The sequence below is a fragment of the Mastigoproctus giganteus genome, chromosome 14, assembly GCF_048544385.1.
Source record: "Mastigoproctus giganteus isolate SK-2022 chromosome 14, ASM4854438v1, whole genome shotgun sequence".
In the NCBI taxonomy this organism is placed as follows: domain Eukaryota; kingdom Metazoa; phylum Arthropoda; class Arachnida; order Uropygi; family Thelyphonidae; genus Mastigoproctus; species Mastigoproctus giganteus.
The window spans coordinates 85,830,603-85,845,471 of record NC_143588.1 but is presented as its reverse complement, the minus strand read 5'-3'; the positions used below and the strand labels follow the sequence as shown (position 1 = coordinate 85,845,471).

At 38.1% G+C, this 14,869-nt stretch overlaps 1 protein-coding gene across 1 annotated transcript; it reads right to left on the bottom strand.

Annotated features, from left to right (window-relative positions):
• Positions 1-2,311: 2,311 nt before the first annotated feature.
• On the bottom strand, positions 2,312-14,525 carry LOC150075317 (zinc finger protein 800-like). Its single transcript, XM_090388443.1, has 2 exons — positions 14,280-14,525; positions 2,312-3,916 (listed from the first exon to the last, which is right to left on the bottom strand). Exons 1-2 carry the CDS (start codon positions 14,523-14,525, stop codon positions 2,312-2,314), a joined length of 1,851 nt encoding a protein of 616 aa, XP_090244569.1.
• Between the last annotated feature and the right edge of the window lie 344 nt (positions 14,526-14,869).

Genomic DNA, 14,869 nt, shown 5'->3' with positions numbered 1-14,869 from the left:
TACGCAAACCTTTAAGTTTCCGATATTCACGTAGTGCTTGCTGCATTAGTGCTACTATTATTCTGGTAGAACAGTTTTACTAAAAGAGTACGTTCCTTTTTTGTAAGAGCCATAATAGTTATTGACGGTGGCATTGGCCTTTCTGCTTTTATCTAACATGATGTCATTTTTGTAAGCAGCGTGTCTTGAAGTAAATGGCAAGTTTTACATGTGTGCAGCGCCGTTTTCCCTGGTGGCGGAAATTTGAACAAATTTTTTTTTCTTCTACAAATCGCTTCCTCATACCCTAAATGACATACCCACCGATTTTCACAGAGCTAACTCTAACCGTTTTGACACCAGGGTCTCCTGAATATGGAAACTTATTTTATAACCCGGTACTTCTGGACGATCGCACGATCAGAGGAGTTCACAAGATAGAGAGAATACAAACAATAACAATGTATTTAGTAATCACGTGAGCTCGAACTACGGTCATAAAAACATGTATGGCCCTGTGATTTTTTTTTTTTTTCTTTTTCCAAGCTGAAAGTTCTCGTGAAAGTTCACAGATTCACAACGAATGAGGAAATTATTAGCAGTTCCAAAATAGCCCATTAGGAGTGGTTCTCGAAGTTGCAAAAGTGTTGGAATCGTTATATCAAGGAGACTACTTCGAAGGAGGTCCATCCGAATTGCCGGTAAGCTTCATCATTTCCCAACTATTACTTTAGTCCCATAACTTTTTGATCACACCTCGTATATGAACACGTTACCTATAAGTACACGACATAAATATACATAGAATATGCGTTAAAATTATTATTGAACATTATGCAGTTCGAATATATTATTAACGTTAATATTATGCGTGTAAACATATTTTCATTTAATGTTCCACAATTACAGCATTCAAAAGTAGGTGAATTAAGTTGTGTGTGTGTGTGTGTGTGTGTGTGTACATATATATATATATTATTTCCATTTAAAAATAATTGCAATTAGCGAGAGGAAATGTAATTTTATCAGCAATTTTAATCTAGGAAAAAATAAAACTTTTTACATAATCAAAAAAAAAAAAAGAAAAGAAAAACAAGCTTCAAGAATAAATCCAACATATTTTGAAGAAGAAAATTTATAAATTAATAATGTTCTTTACGCAAATGGCACTATTCTATAATCTGAAAAGTATATTTATTTATTCATATTCACAATCACACTGTTCAATGCACGTAAAATCCATTTCAACTTGCCAATGACATATAAGAAATTTATAGCGGTTCGTTGCCAAATTAGCAATTGAAATCTGAAACCGTAATTTTGTGACGAAAGCATTCAGACGCCCTTTAATAATATTTTAAAGATACTGTAGTTCGCATGTGCAGCGCCATCTTAAGAACACCTCAAGAAACTGTTCTTAAGGTGGCGCTGGTGTGTGACAGTGTCTTAATTTTTGAATGATGTATATAAAAGCATTTAAAAAAATTATCAGTAATTCTTCCAATGATTGATTCCAGCCCCCAAGTTTGGCTGCTAAAACATTTGGTTCCTACGTGGTGTCTACCTTTAGTTTTGGCTAATAACGTTTTAATGCCATAATGTTTAGGCTCATGAGGATATATATATATATATATTATTTTTTTAATACTGGCATGCACAGATATTCAGACACCTTATTTAAAACCAAAAATAACAGGTAGGTTAGCATTATTTTGTCAGCAGGTACATTGTGAATGTACCTGCTGGCAAAAAAATTCTAGCTACGCCACTGGGTATAATGTAAAAAAAATGAGAAAACGTTGATGTTAGATTCTTGCCTATTTCTGTCATCTTGAATAATTATGAACGTGTCATGACGGCTTCGGTTGGGAGTAGAGGAAGATATTGTCAATCGGATAAAACATGAAGTAGGATTAATATTCTCTGCTTTCGATTACAGTGCTGTCGGGTCGTACCCAAGGATGCTCATGGTGTACATTGATGAACGCCATGAACAACATTTTTGTTTTAACAAAGGTGACATTTTTTTCTAATTGACCACCTGCGAGACGACATTCCAGCCCCTAAGCGTGGCTGTTAAAACAATTGGTTCCTACGTGTTGTCTACCTTTAGTTTTGGCTAATAATGTTTTAATGCCATAATTTTTTGGCTCATGAGTGTAAATACAACAGTAACTGTATTTAGAACGGCTAATGTAAAGAATGAATCCATTGATCAAAATATCTTTTAAAAGGGTCTGGCGTGTGGATCTGTTCGATCCTCAAAATCTCATTACTCGAAAGTACAGGGAAAGTCTAGAATCCAGAACTGGACGTTTCTAAATTTCTGTTTTCATTTCTCGAATTGGCCTTGCCTCTTTATAGTAGATCTGATGGCTGGAAGACTAACAATAAGCTTTTCAACTAGGGATATATCTTCAGGCGCATGCATCCTCTGAATATGACTTTTACATTGCGATCTGGTGTAGGATTTATAGGAGCAGTATTTGCACTTATATCTGGTCCATCCCACGTGGTTGGCAGCGTGACGTCGAAGGTTAGAGAAAGTAGAGAAACTGCGCCTGCACTTCAAACAAAGTAATCGTCTTCTGTCAATAATGGCCATTACTTTTCTAGCTACGAATGCTGATTTCACCATAGCTGAAAGATTCATGTTAGAACGATTTATTCCTACTGGGAATTTTTGACCGTTTTCTTCTTTCGAATCATACTTATCACCATTCCCTTTACCCATCATGGTACAAAATCTAACATGCGTCACCCATGAGGATTTTCTTCCAAAAAGCCGAGAACATTTCGGACATTGATGTAATAAATCTGAAGAAATTTGTCGGTTTTTGGATATTTGTCCATTAAGAAAAGTGTCGGATATTTTCTGACTGGTTGATAAAACAACTTCCTCGTTTAAGTTTTCTTCGATTTTTGGTTCTTCCGATCCTTTTACAAATGCTCGTTTGCGAATTGCATCTCTCATCTTAGATGCCTGTTCTCTAGACTTTTTGTGGACCGCAATGAGATGACGGGTGACACTCCATACTTGGACGAACGAAGCTCCACACAAAGGACACGGAAAATAAAGTCTTTTGGGAGCATGGATAGTAATCATGTGAAAGTAAAGAGTTTTCAATGATGTGTACTGGGTACTGCAATTGAGGCACTTTAGAGTTTCGAGGTCGCAATCAGTCCTACTCTTTAAAACTTGTTTCCTTCTTATACCATTAGGAGAGCCTTCTAAAAAAGTGTCTGATGGAAGCTGCTTGTCATAAGGAGTGGTACTATCTGAAGTAGATGTATTATCATCAGCTTTTACTTTAATTTCAAACTGGTTAATATTTTCTACCAGATGTCGTTCCTTTTGGATATGTTCCTGATAACCCTTCCAGGGTAAAATATTTTGACGTTCTTTTGGTTTCGGTTGTCTCATTGCCTTGGATTGGAAAGGATTTGTAAACATTTTTTGAAGTAAAAGGTCCACTTTTATCCCATTACCTTGTTTGAATGCTTTCTGCTGAGTTCCTTTGTCTGATTCCTTTTCTTTGTCCCTCTCGTGAATCAGTTGAGTGGATGAAGTGGCACCCAGTTTATGATTGGGATTATTGTCTTCTAACGAGTTATCGGGATCTGCAGGTTTCTCATGAGTAGAATGGAGTTTGCAGTAGAATCGTTTATGAGTCAGAAGATTTGCTAAACTGCGAAACAAATTACTGCACACTCTACATTCGTAAATAATATTGCATTCATAGAATATAACTTCCCTGACTTCTGGGGTTCCACCTTGTACACACCGTAGAATCTGGTGTACATTTCTCACTCCTAGAGACAAAGATGGATGTAGAACTGCATGGTCCAGATTATCCGATGTATCATCTTGTCCATGACGGATTTTTTTATTTGTTGAGTCATTGTCATGCTTATCCATTCTTTCTTCGAGTGCCACCTGCAAAAAAGAAAGAAAGTATATCATAAATGAAAACAAATCCAAATTGGTTCATATTTGAAAACGTTTTTTTTTTTTTTTAATTCAGAATATTGAAGTATGTTTTGAATGGAATTGACGTTTTAAAACACTAAACTTTTAACCTGGCGAACAAAAGTTTAATTGTGATCGAGCTTGCATACTTACCATCTGTAAATCAAATTTGAATTACAACCGTAGATCAAATACCTAAGTATGTTGGGGAGCACAGTTGGGAGAATCGTTGTTCTCCCTGCACCAGCTGGAAAAGACCTGAGTTCGAATCCGCTAATGACGCGAGGAATTTTTATGGACTTTTTTCACGACGTGGCTAAATTAGTCAATCTCAGGCGAGAATAGTATGGTTTTTCCTCCCAGAAACTCGGGTCTGGTTTTTTGTCCAGCAAAAAGCAAATCGATACAGAACGCACGCAAATTTCATATACATTATATACGGCTGATGCGCCTAAACCTCTACAACAATCAATCAAGTAACAAATGCAAAAGAGTACTATATTCCATTTTTCCCCATTTATTTATATACACAATTTTATCTACATTCATTTATATACACAACTTACAGAGAAGATTTATATACAATTATATATACATTTACTTCAGGTGGTAGATGACTTTCATCAACCGGTGAAATACCACCACTTTGCTTATTGGAGGCTTGAAGTGGTGAAACCCATGTTTAGTCTCTAGAGCAAAGTTTCGGGCATCCCCCTCCCCCCATACTTCTTCTTCAACCCATGCACGGTACTATAGGTTTTGATACCTTTCGTGTTTGGGGTTTTCATTAAAAAAAAAAAAAAAACATTCTCATTATACATATACATGATTTCATGTTACATGTGACTTCCTGGTGCATTGCGCGTGTGTCCTAGTATCAAGGGTGGCTCCTAGGCCCATCTCCACCTAGTTCATCTGTTATAGCGTAGAACCTCTACGAAACTGACCTGAAAAGTGTTATTGTGTAGTTAGTGTCAGGCCATTTCGCCACCAGGGAACAGTCAATACAAGGGTGGCTGCTGCCTGGTGCCCGTCCCTAGGCGCAAGGAGCCGTAATCTGCACAGTGTTTATAAGAATAGACGCTTTCTTTTGTCTTATTCAAGACAAAAGAAAGCGTCAAAACAAAGAAATTAGATAAGATCCACCTCAAAATCCTATTTCAAACTCCCGCTAGTCTAAATTTGTGTTTCTATTCTTTTAGGACAATATTACAAAAAAAAAAAAAAAAAAAAAAGACTGTCAAGAATCTGACCAACTATTAACAAAACTAGTAAAAACCCCTTAAATTGTTCCTTTATTGAGTTCCAAATCAGATAAAATCGTGATCACATAGTTTTGCAAGGCTCTGTGAATTGCATTCCATCTCTTAAGAAATATTTTAGGTTTGTGAATTATTTGCTTACTGCAGCAATGTATTGTTGTCCCACCCATAATGCTCAAACAAACAGAAAATCTTGCACGTATAATTATTTACAGCTTGTTGTGAAGTCAATTTCCAGGAGAAACTGAAGTCCTTAGCTCAGTTCTCATTGCAAAAACAGTTCTTGAGTAGGTTTGCAATGCAGTAAAATTATCACTGTCTTCAATTAGAATATTTACATTGTTCTCAAATAAGTTGGAACCACAGTCATTAAATTTACTCTAGGTTGAGAGTACCATTGACAGTTCAGAAGGACGTGAATCTAAATTTCATTTTACTTGTTTTACTGTGGTAAAACAAACTTCTGTTTAACCGTGGTCACGCGCTATGTTTATCTAACATGACCCCACAGTATCATTCTTGATTTCCGTATGTAACGTATTTATTTAAATAAACTAAATGCAACAAGGCATAATATTTTAAGAGTTTAAGATTCTATATCTATATAATATCGGTGTACATACACCATAGACAACTCTTAAAGAAAAACTACGATCGTAGTGTGAAAGCCACCCACCGATGAAAAGCCAACTAGCTTTGAAATGGTGTGGTCTTGGTGGTGATACCCACCGAGAATAAGTAACAATAGTCTTCTCTATTAGTGAGGCGTTATTTATTCGAGGTAGTGCAATACTTGGCAACTCTTTGTAAAGGATGAGCACAATATGAGATACAGATGAAACGATGCCTTTCATATTACGATCCTAGTTTTTATTTAAAAGTTGTCTATGGTTGTCTTCACCGATATTATATAGATATAGTAACGTATTTATGTATTCATAGCTACGCAAGACACACACACACACTCTCGTAAGCTGCTGTAAGTATTTTATTTTATCAACAGAAGCGAGCAGGGGGCGAAGCCCCCTAGTTATTATTAATAAAATAAAAACATTGTTATATTATTATCCATGAATTTTATTAATATCTGAAAATTAAAACGTTTTTAACGCCTGCTGATGACTCTTAAATCTAATTAAATATGCTAACGGCAGAACACATTATGTACCTGGTACAGAATTATTTTATTTATTTATTTGACCAAGATACTATTAGGCCGCATGCTGAGAATTGAATATATACCAAAAAAAAAAAAAAAAAAATTATATTTTTATGGGCATATTTACAATTTTAATTACAACCTGTTATTGTATGAAATTTAAACAAAAAAAATAGCGAAGACATTTATTTGTTTAGCAAAGATGATAACAAAACTAAAAATGGACGAACTTAGACAACAAACCATTTAATGACTTTTTTTTGCGACTGCTTAATGTTAGATAGTAGTCTGATATTTGGTTCCAACACCGTTGAGCGTAGTGTTAATTGGTCCTCCAAGTGAATATCCGTCATCTGAGATCTCAAGCTTGTTTTAATTTGTAACATATATGAAAATGTTGATACACAACAGTAGATTGTGATAAAACAAGATAACATTCGATGAGCATGTTGACGTAGATGTGGGTATTTAACAGCATTTTTCCATATTTCATGTGGATCCTTCGCGTCAAATAGGGACTTCAGAATATTATCTTCTGAGAGCTCAATTAATTCCATTTGTTAGTCATCGGGTACTTTGGAGATATCAGTCAGGTGTGGTTGAAAAGCTAGTTTCAGTGTTAGATCATGTTTCTCAAAATCAGCAAACTTTTCATTATATTCTTCAATGAGGGAGTCTAGAACAGCTGTGTATTCTTTCATGTCACATTTCCAGTTCAGGAAAGTATTCAGCTGAAAGTTCCGATTGGGTAAGCAAGATTTTGAAAAAGGTCAGCTTTTTCCGAGATGCCTGTATTTTAAGCCACAAAACTAAAATCTATATCATATATAGATTTGATTTTACCTTGGAAAAAAATATTCAGATCATTTTGCTTTGACATTATATCACAAAAAATGCAATATCTCTGCAGAATTCCACTTTTGACAATTCACACTGTTGATCCAGTCCCTCAAAAAAGCTTGTGATTTGTTTTTGCAAAGATAAAAGTTTGACAAGTATTTCTCCATCTGGACCAGGTTAAACAAGCTCCACATAAATCCAGCTAAATCCAAAATGATGATCTTCAAGAACAAGCTTGACCTGCGGAGAACCCCGCAAATCAAGATCTCTGGTGTGCAACTGCCTTTAGTTACACAAGCAAGGGTCCTAGGAGTCACCATAGACCACAAACTCTGCTTCTTCCCACACCTCCAACACCTCAGCACCAAAGTTAAAGGTTTTTCTGCCTCCATCCTCAGAGTCTCTCGAAGTGATTGGGGTTTGTCTAAGAGAATATTATCGCTATACTACAAAGCAGTATTCCTACCCATCGTAACTTATGCTGCCGGAGTGTGGTTCCACCGTGCAGTTATTATAAAAATGAGAAACAAACTGAACTCCATCCAAAGAGGAATGATTCTGGCCACTCACCGTATATGCAGGACTGTCTCCACGGCAGCTATTCAGGTAATTGCGGGAACTCTCCCGCTTGATTTGTTTACAATCTTCCGTGGGCTCTGCTTCAGAATCAGAAAAAAAATACCAACTTGTATTCTGGATATTGAGCTTAATCTCACTGCAGATGATAAACGTGAAAAATCAAGATTTACAATGAACTGATCAACATCTGGCAAACCAGGTGGAATACGTCGCCACAAGGCGCAGTAACCAAAAGATTCCTCCCCGAGGTAAAGTTTGCGACGACCAAAACTGCAAGATCCTGGTTCTCTCTCAGCCTTGAAACGTCCTTCTTGGTGACCGGCCACGGCTCCCTGAATGAAAAGCTGCACCAACTGGGGCTTCTCGCTACCGACCTATGCTTTTGTGGAGGCAAGGAAAACTGGTACCACCTTCTTTTTGACTGTGACCTGTACGAGGATCTCAGAGATCAACTTCGGAGAAAAATTCTGAACTTCTCCCCAATCAACGTGGATCAACTAATCCAGACTCCAGACAATCTTTCCTCCCTGCAGGCCTTTGCATCTGGCATCTTTACCCGGCGAAAGACCTTGTATGCCAATGCCAATCAAAACCAGATAAGCAGTTGGTGCAGCTTTTCATTCAGGGAGCCGTGGCCGGTCACCAAGAAGGACGTTTCAAGGCTGAGAGAGAAACAGGATCTTGCAGTTTTGGTCGTCGCAAAAAAGTTACAGCTGTCAGTTACAAGCTCCGCAAAAACGATAAGTGTTTGCCTTTTATTTACATGATTGTTGTTTTATATTGTACTTAATACGTAGTCATATAGTTATAGTTACGCTGGTTATTTTTTATTTTAATTTAGATAAAGAGTTTTTGTGGATTTTACTTACGATAGGTAAAACCGTTATTTTTGTTCGATTTTTGTAGCCATTGTTTTTGTATATAGGGAATTCAAAGTTTTTGTAGGGAATTCAAATTTTTTAATTGAGGTAGCTAGGTAGCTCTAACGCATAATTATATAGTAATACGCTTCACTGTTTCTATTTCATAGTTTCTATTCAAATACTACTGATATTTAATTTATTGATTTTATTAATTTAAACTACCATGCCCCGAACGAGAGCAGCAAAGCAACGGGCACAAAGTGGCAGGAGTGTTGTGACTCGGGGGAGAACTGAGGGGGGCGATTCTCCAACGCGTCACAGCCTAAAAAAATGTGCAACTTGTGAAATGTTTGCCGAACTCTCTGGAACGGAACATGATATTGCCATGGGGGATGTCTTTGTGTGTGCGCGATGTAAGGAGTGTAAGGAAATCAGGCGACAACTCAGCGTTGTTATGGGCCTATATGAGAGTTTGAAGGACAGGGTGGATGCCCTCGAAGGAAATAAATTGAGGGGCCCATCAAGCTCTCAGCTGCCCACATCAACGCCAGAGCTTGCACTTGGTCATCGCGCAACACAGCGGCAAACCCCAAGGCAGAATGCGCTGGTCCCACAGGAACTATTAGTTGTTGGTGACTCTATTGTCAGGGAAACGGGGAACATGCTATGTAAAAAGGATAGGTGGAACAGGACCAGGGTATGTCTGCCAGGGGCAAAGGTTGATGACGTTGTAGAGCGGATATCATCTTTCAAGGGCACAAAAGGTGATATAGTTGTACACGTTGGCACTAATGATATTAAGAGTAGGAGACCGGCAGAATTACTCAACAAGTACAGGTCACTGTTGAAAAAAAGCCGAGAATTAGGGTTGCATTTGAAAGTGTCTGCACTTCTGCCCAGACACGATAGGAGGGAGTATATGATGAGAGCCTTGTCGATCAATTCGGCCCTGGAAAGATTGTGCAAGGCTCAAGGGGTAGAATTTTTTTCAGCCTGGACTGTACTTGTTAACAGGAGAGACTGCTTCTACAGGGATGGGATACACTTAAATAGAAAGGGTGCAAGAATATTTGCTGATGCTATCGAGGCAGTGTTAGGTGGGTCGGAAAACTGCTAGCTTGGGGGGATACAAAGACTAATAGTTTAACAGTAACCGCAGGCAGAGGTGAAGATGATTCTTGAACAACTTTTATTAGAATAAGAAGCGACCTGGAGCGAGGGGTGTTGGGGGTTTCAGGGACGGATGGCAGTCATCCTGGAATAGTTGGGTATATGGGATGTGTTAGGGTAACAAGGAATAGGCATAGGAGCATGTATGCTTGCATGTATACCAATGCTAGAAGTATAGTAAATAAATTTGATGAATTTGAAGTGTTGGTCAAGACATCAAAGGCGGATATTGTTGGGATAGCAGAGACGTGGTGTCACAAAGATATAAGGAATGCAGAACTGGAATTTGGGGAGTACAATGTGTACAGAAAGGATAGAAAGGGAGGAGGTGTTATGCTGTTAATTAAGAAAAACATAAAATCAAAAGAAGTGCATCCAGTTGATATAGATGGACAGTGCACTGTTGAGTCAGTTTGGTGTGACATAAGCACTGCGAAAGCAAAAATAAGAGTAGGAGTGTGTTATAGGCCTAATGACTCGAATGAGTACAATGAACAATTGTACAGAGAAATAGAGTGGGCCAGTAAATCAGAATGTCTTATAATGGGGGATTTTAACTTCCCAGATATTGACTGGAACTTGTGGGTTGGTCACTCACACACTAGTCAGACTTTTGTGGATTTATTGGATGATTGTTTTCTGCAGCAGCATGTTCGAGAGGCAACCAGAGAAAGTAATACTCTTGATCTGGTTATCAGCAGTGATCATTCGTGTATTAAGAATTTGCAGATAAAGGAACCACTAGGTGGCAGTGATCACAGTGTGCTGAAGTGGGATTTACTCAAAGAGCTAACTACCGTCAGGGGTAAAGGAAAGGGTTTTTGCTTCCGTAAAGGGGAGTACAGTGGTCTCAGACAGTTTTTAAATTCTGTACAGTGGGATCAACTGACGATGTTACAAACAGTAAATTCTAAGTGGGAAGCATTCAAGGAATTAATCGTGCAAGCTACTAGACTTTTCATACCGATGAAGAAATATTGTTCAAGGTTTAGGCCTAAATTGTTATCAAATGAACTAATGAGACTCGTGACAGAGAAGAAAAATGCATGGGATGCATATAAATTATCAGGCGACGCAGAAGCCTGTAGCAGATATAAGCTAGTCTGTAATCAGGTCACAAAGGAGGTTCGGCAGGCAAAGGCGGATTACGAGAAATCTTTGGCAAAAGATGCTAAGAAAAACAGCAAGGATTTCTTTACTTATATAAACTCTAAAAGGAAGGGGATGAATATGATTGGTCCACTTGACATCGATGGTTCGACTGTTGATGATCCTGCTCAGATAGCAAGCAAACTGAATGAGTATTTTGCATCTACATTCACACGTGAGGAATTATTACAGTTTGAAAATGGAAGAAGGTTATCAAATTGTAGCAGTGTGCTTAATGATTTTGTAATAACTGAGAGCAAAGTGGAGGAGAAATTGTTGAAGTTAAACATAAGAAAGGCACCTGGGGTGGATGGGATCTATCCAGTTATATTAAAGGAGGCGGCAAAGCAACTAAGCAAACCCTTAGCCATAATTATGAGAGCATCCTTAGATTCAGGGGAGGTTCCCACGGACTGGAGATGTGCAAATGTATCCCCAATTCACAAAGGAGGTTCGAAGGGTGACACGAGTAATTACAGACCAGTTAGTTTAACTTCTGTTCCGGGTAAAATAATGGAGTCACTGGTTAAAGATGCATTGCAGGATCATCTAGACAAGACTGCAGCAATAATTCAGACACAGCATGGGTTTGTTAAGGGAAAATCTTGTCTGACAAATTTGATTGGTTATTATGATGTGGTCACAAAGGAACTGGATGCAAAAAATAATTTTGATATCATATACTTGGATTTCAGGAAAGCTTTTGACACTGTTGCGCATGGAAGACTACTGTACAAATTGGAGCAGAATGGTATTAAGGGTAAGTTGCTACAATGGATAAAAGGATGGTTAAATGGGAGAAGACAGAGGGTGGTAATCAATGGGTGCTGCTCTTCGTGGACTAATGTTATTAGTGGAGTCCCACAGGGTTCGGTGTTGGGTCCACTGTTGTTTTGTATATTTATCAATGATATTGATGAAGGTATATCAGGCTTAATGTCGAAGTTTGCAGATGACAGGAAGGTTGGCAGGGTTGTTAATGACAGTAATGGCAGTGTGCTACTGCAACAGGATCTAGATAATTTGGGCAGATGGGCTAAGAAGTGGCAACTGAAGTTTAACCTTGACAAATGCAAAGTACTGCATATGGGTAGAAGTAACCCCAGAGAAACGTACCAACTGTGTGGTACTACACTTAAGGTGGTAGAAAATGAAAAAGACCTGGGAGTAATTGTGCAGTCAGATATGAAGTTTTCTGAGCAATGTAGACAGGCTGCTAGGGCAGGTCATGGGGTTTTGTCAATGATATATAGGAATTTTGCTAGCAGGGAAAAGGAGGTGATTGTCCCTCTGTATAAGGCAATGGTCAGGCCACGCCTTGAGTACTGCGTACAGGTCTGGAGGCCTCATTTTAGGAAGGATGTAGATTTGCTTGAGCGTGTACAGAGAAGAGCAACACGATTGGTGAGGGGAATGAAGGGATCCTCTTACCAAGAGAGGCTTAAGTTCTGCAAATTGCAGTGGCTGGAGACTAGGCACCTGCGCGGTGATCTGATTGAGGTCTATAAGGCCTTGAATGGGTTGAGCACGCTGAATTCTGATGGGATCCTCCCACTTGTTCAGAATACGAACCTACGGGGACATAAGTTCAAATTAAGAAAGGATAGATGTAGAATAGATGTGCGGAAATTTGCCTTTAGCCAGCGGGTGGTTAATTGCTGGAACAAACTTCCATCTGTCGTTGTGGAAGTTGATAGGTTAAATAAATTTAAGGAGGGACTGGACAGGCATTTGGAGGGTATGGTGTGATTTTTTTATTTTTTTTAATTTTTTTTTTTTTTTGGCTGATGCTGCATAAGCTCCTACACTTGCTTTCTTGCATCAAGTGCCACTACTACTACTACTACTACTAATTCTACAGCCTAGGTTTCACTCTTGTGAAGGGAAAGGCTAAATTCTAATTTTTTATTCTTTTTTTTTTATTATTTTTATTTTACTTTATTTTTATTTTTATTTACTTCTTTTTTGCTAAATTTGCCATACTATCAATTTTTTTTTTATTTTATTTTTTATTTTATTATTATTATTTTTTTTTCTTTTTTTTTTTTCTTTTTTTTCTTTTCTCATACATAAATACATTACTGTATTATTATAATGTACTTTTATTATTATTATTATTTTTATTTTATTTTATTTTATTTTTTACAACTTGCACCACGGGTAGTTTTTTTTTTTTTTTTCCTCTCCTCTCTTCCCTCTGGAATGGGCCCCCAGAGGTTCCTGGCCCACCTGCTGACAACACCAGGTGGGTCAGAGTCTCTTTCGAGACGGTACGTGTTTACTGGGACTGGCCCATCTTCCCGTGGTGTGGACGAGTACCCAGAATCATCTGTTCAGGTGACTGATGCTTCTGGGTAGCCAAGCGGCCAGAACAGAACAACAGAACACACACATAATACACACAAACTGACGTCACACACATCTGGCCCATCTGTAGTGATACTGTTCTTCACAGAGATACGAGGCGGAGTTGAACAAACGTTCTAGGTGCCGCCCTTACATATACACATGTCCACATGTCCAAGTATTTGTCCTTAGGACAACTAGTGCACTTTAGAAAGATACGACAGATCCAGCTGAATGCTCATCATGAAGCTGAAGCATGTTGCGAAATTGGCGATGTCGTGATGTAGTTTACAATACCTATAACTTTATTTAATGTGTCACTTAAAACAGTCGATTTGGCACACAGATTATGCTGATGAAGAATAGTGAAAAGAAATCAAAGTAGTTGGATCTGGCAATTCTTTCTGCAGTAACACAACAAATCCTTCATGTTTTCCTCTCATGGAAGGTGAGCCATTTGTGCATATACTTATTAGGCCTGACGTAGCCGATTGGTCAGGGGCGCGAGTGCAATACTACACGTTCTTTGAGTGGACCGAGGTTCAAGCCCATGACTACTAAATACGATTAACATTTGTATTGATTGATTTATTGTAAATTCCACTGACCTGGTGGTCGTGCCGGAGTATAAACAAGAACATTTTTTTTTTTTTCTTAATTACATAAATTCAGTTTCGCTTCACGGCATTTTTCTTTGAAGATGGTGAAGATGTCAATTCCACGTGTCCTGGAAGTAAGGGTACCCAAAGCCAGTAACTCCTCGTGACAATGAAAATCCACAGTTATTACACGAATAAAAAATAACACTTGCGCTGAGTCAGTAATGTCAGTGGATTCATCCAAGGATATCGAATAATAAATATTTTCGCTTTGGCATATTGCATGAAGCTGTTCTGTTATATTACGGGCCAATCAGTTATAGTCCTCCTTGAAAGAGATAGAGATAGTTTGTAATTATTAACCTCAGCTGAATCTAAACATCCCACAACTTCAACAATGCAATCTTTTATGATTTCCACATCGCTAAAGGGATTACCTCTTCTTCCAAGTATATGTGCTACTTTATATGTCGCTTCAGTGATATCAGTCCTTTGTCCTGACGCAGATTTGAATATTTGTTGCTGCTGATTTCCATCTTTCATTTTCTTAAGTGCACACTTGCGAGGTTCTCCTTCTAGTGTGAATATTTGTGTCCTTATGAGTCGCATAATGCGGATATGCATTGTACGGTATTTCTTCACTGTTGCCAATGTGGCATAGCAGAGCAAACACCATTTTATCTTTCACTGCACCAACGTAATACTACAATTCCCATTTTTCACTGAATACTCTCTTTTCTATCTTTAATGCTCTTTTAGGCATCCATCTCGATGACACCTTAAGTTTTCTGGCCCATGTAAAGTACATAAAAGAAAAGTGTAATCAATTCTAGCAAGATTGCGATTAGTAACCAGAATGGAGTGGGATCTGATAGGTCACTCTCTCAGATTATATTACAATTGTGTCTTTTTGTCTATTATTACCTATGGTACATTTCTTTGGCGATCCCGGT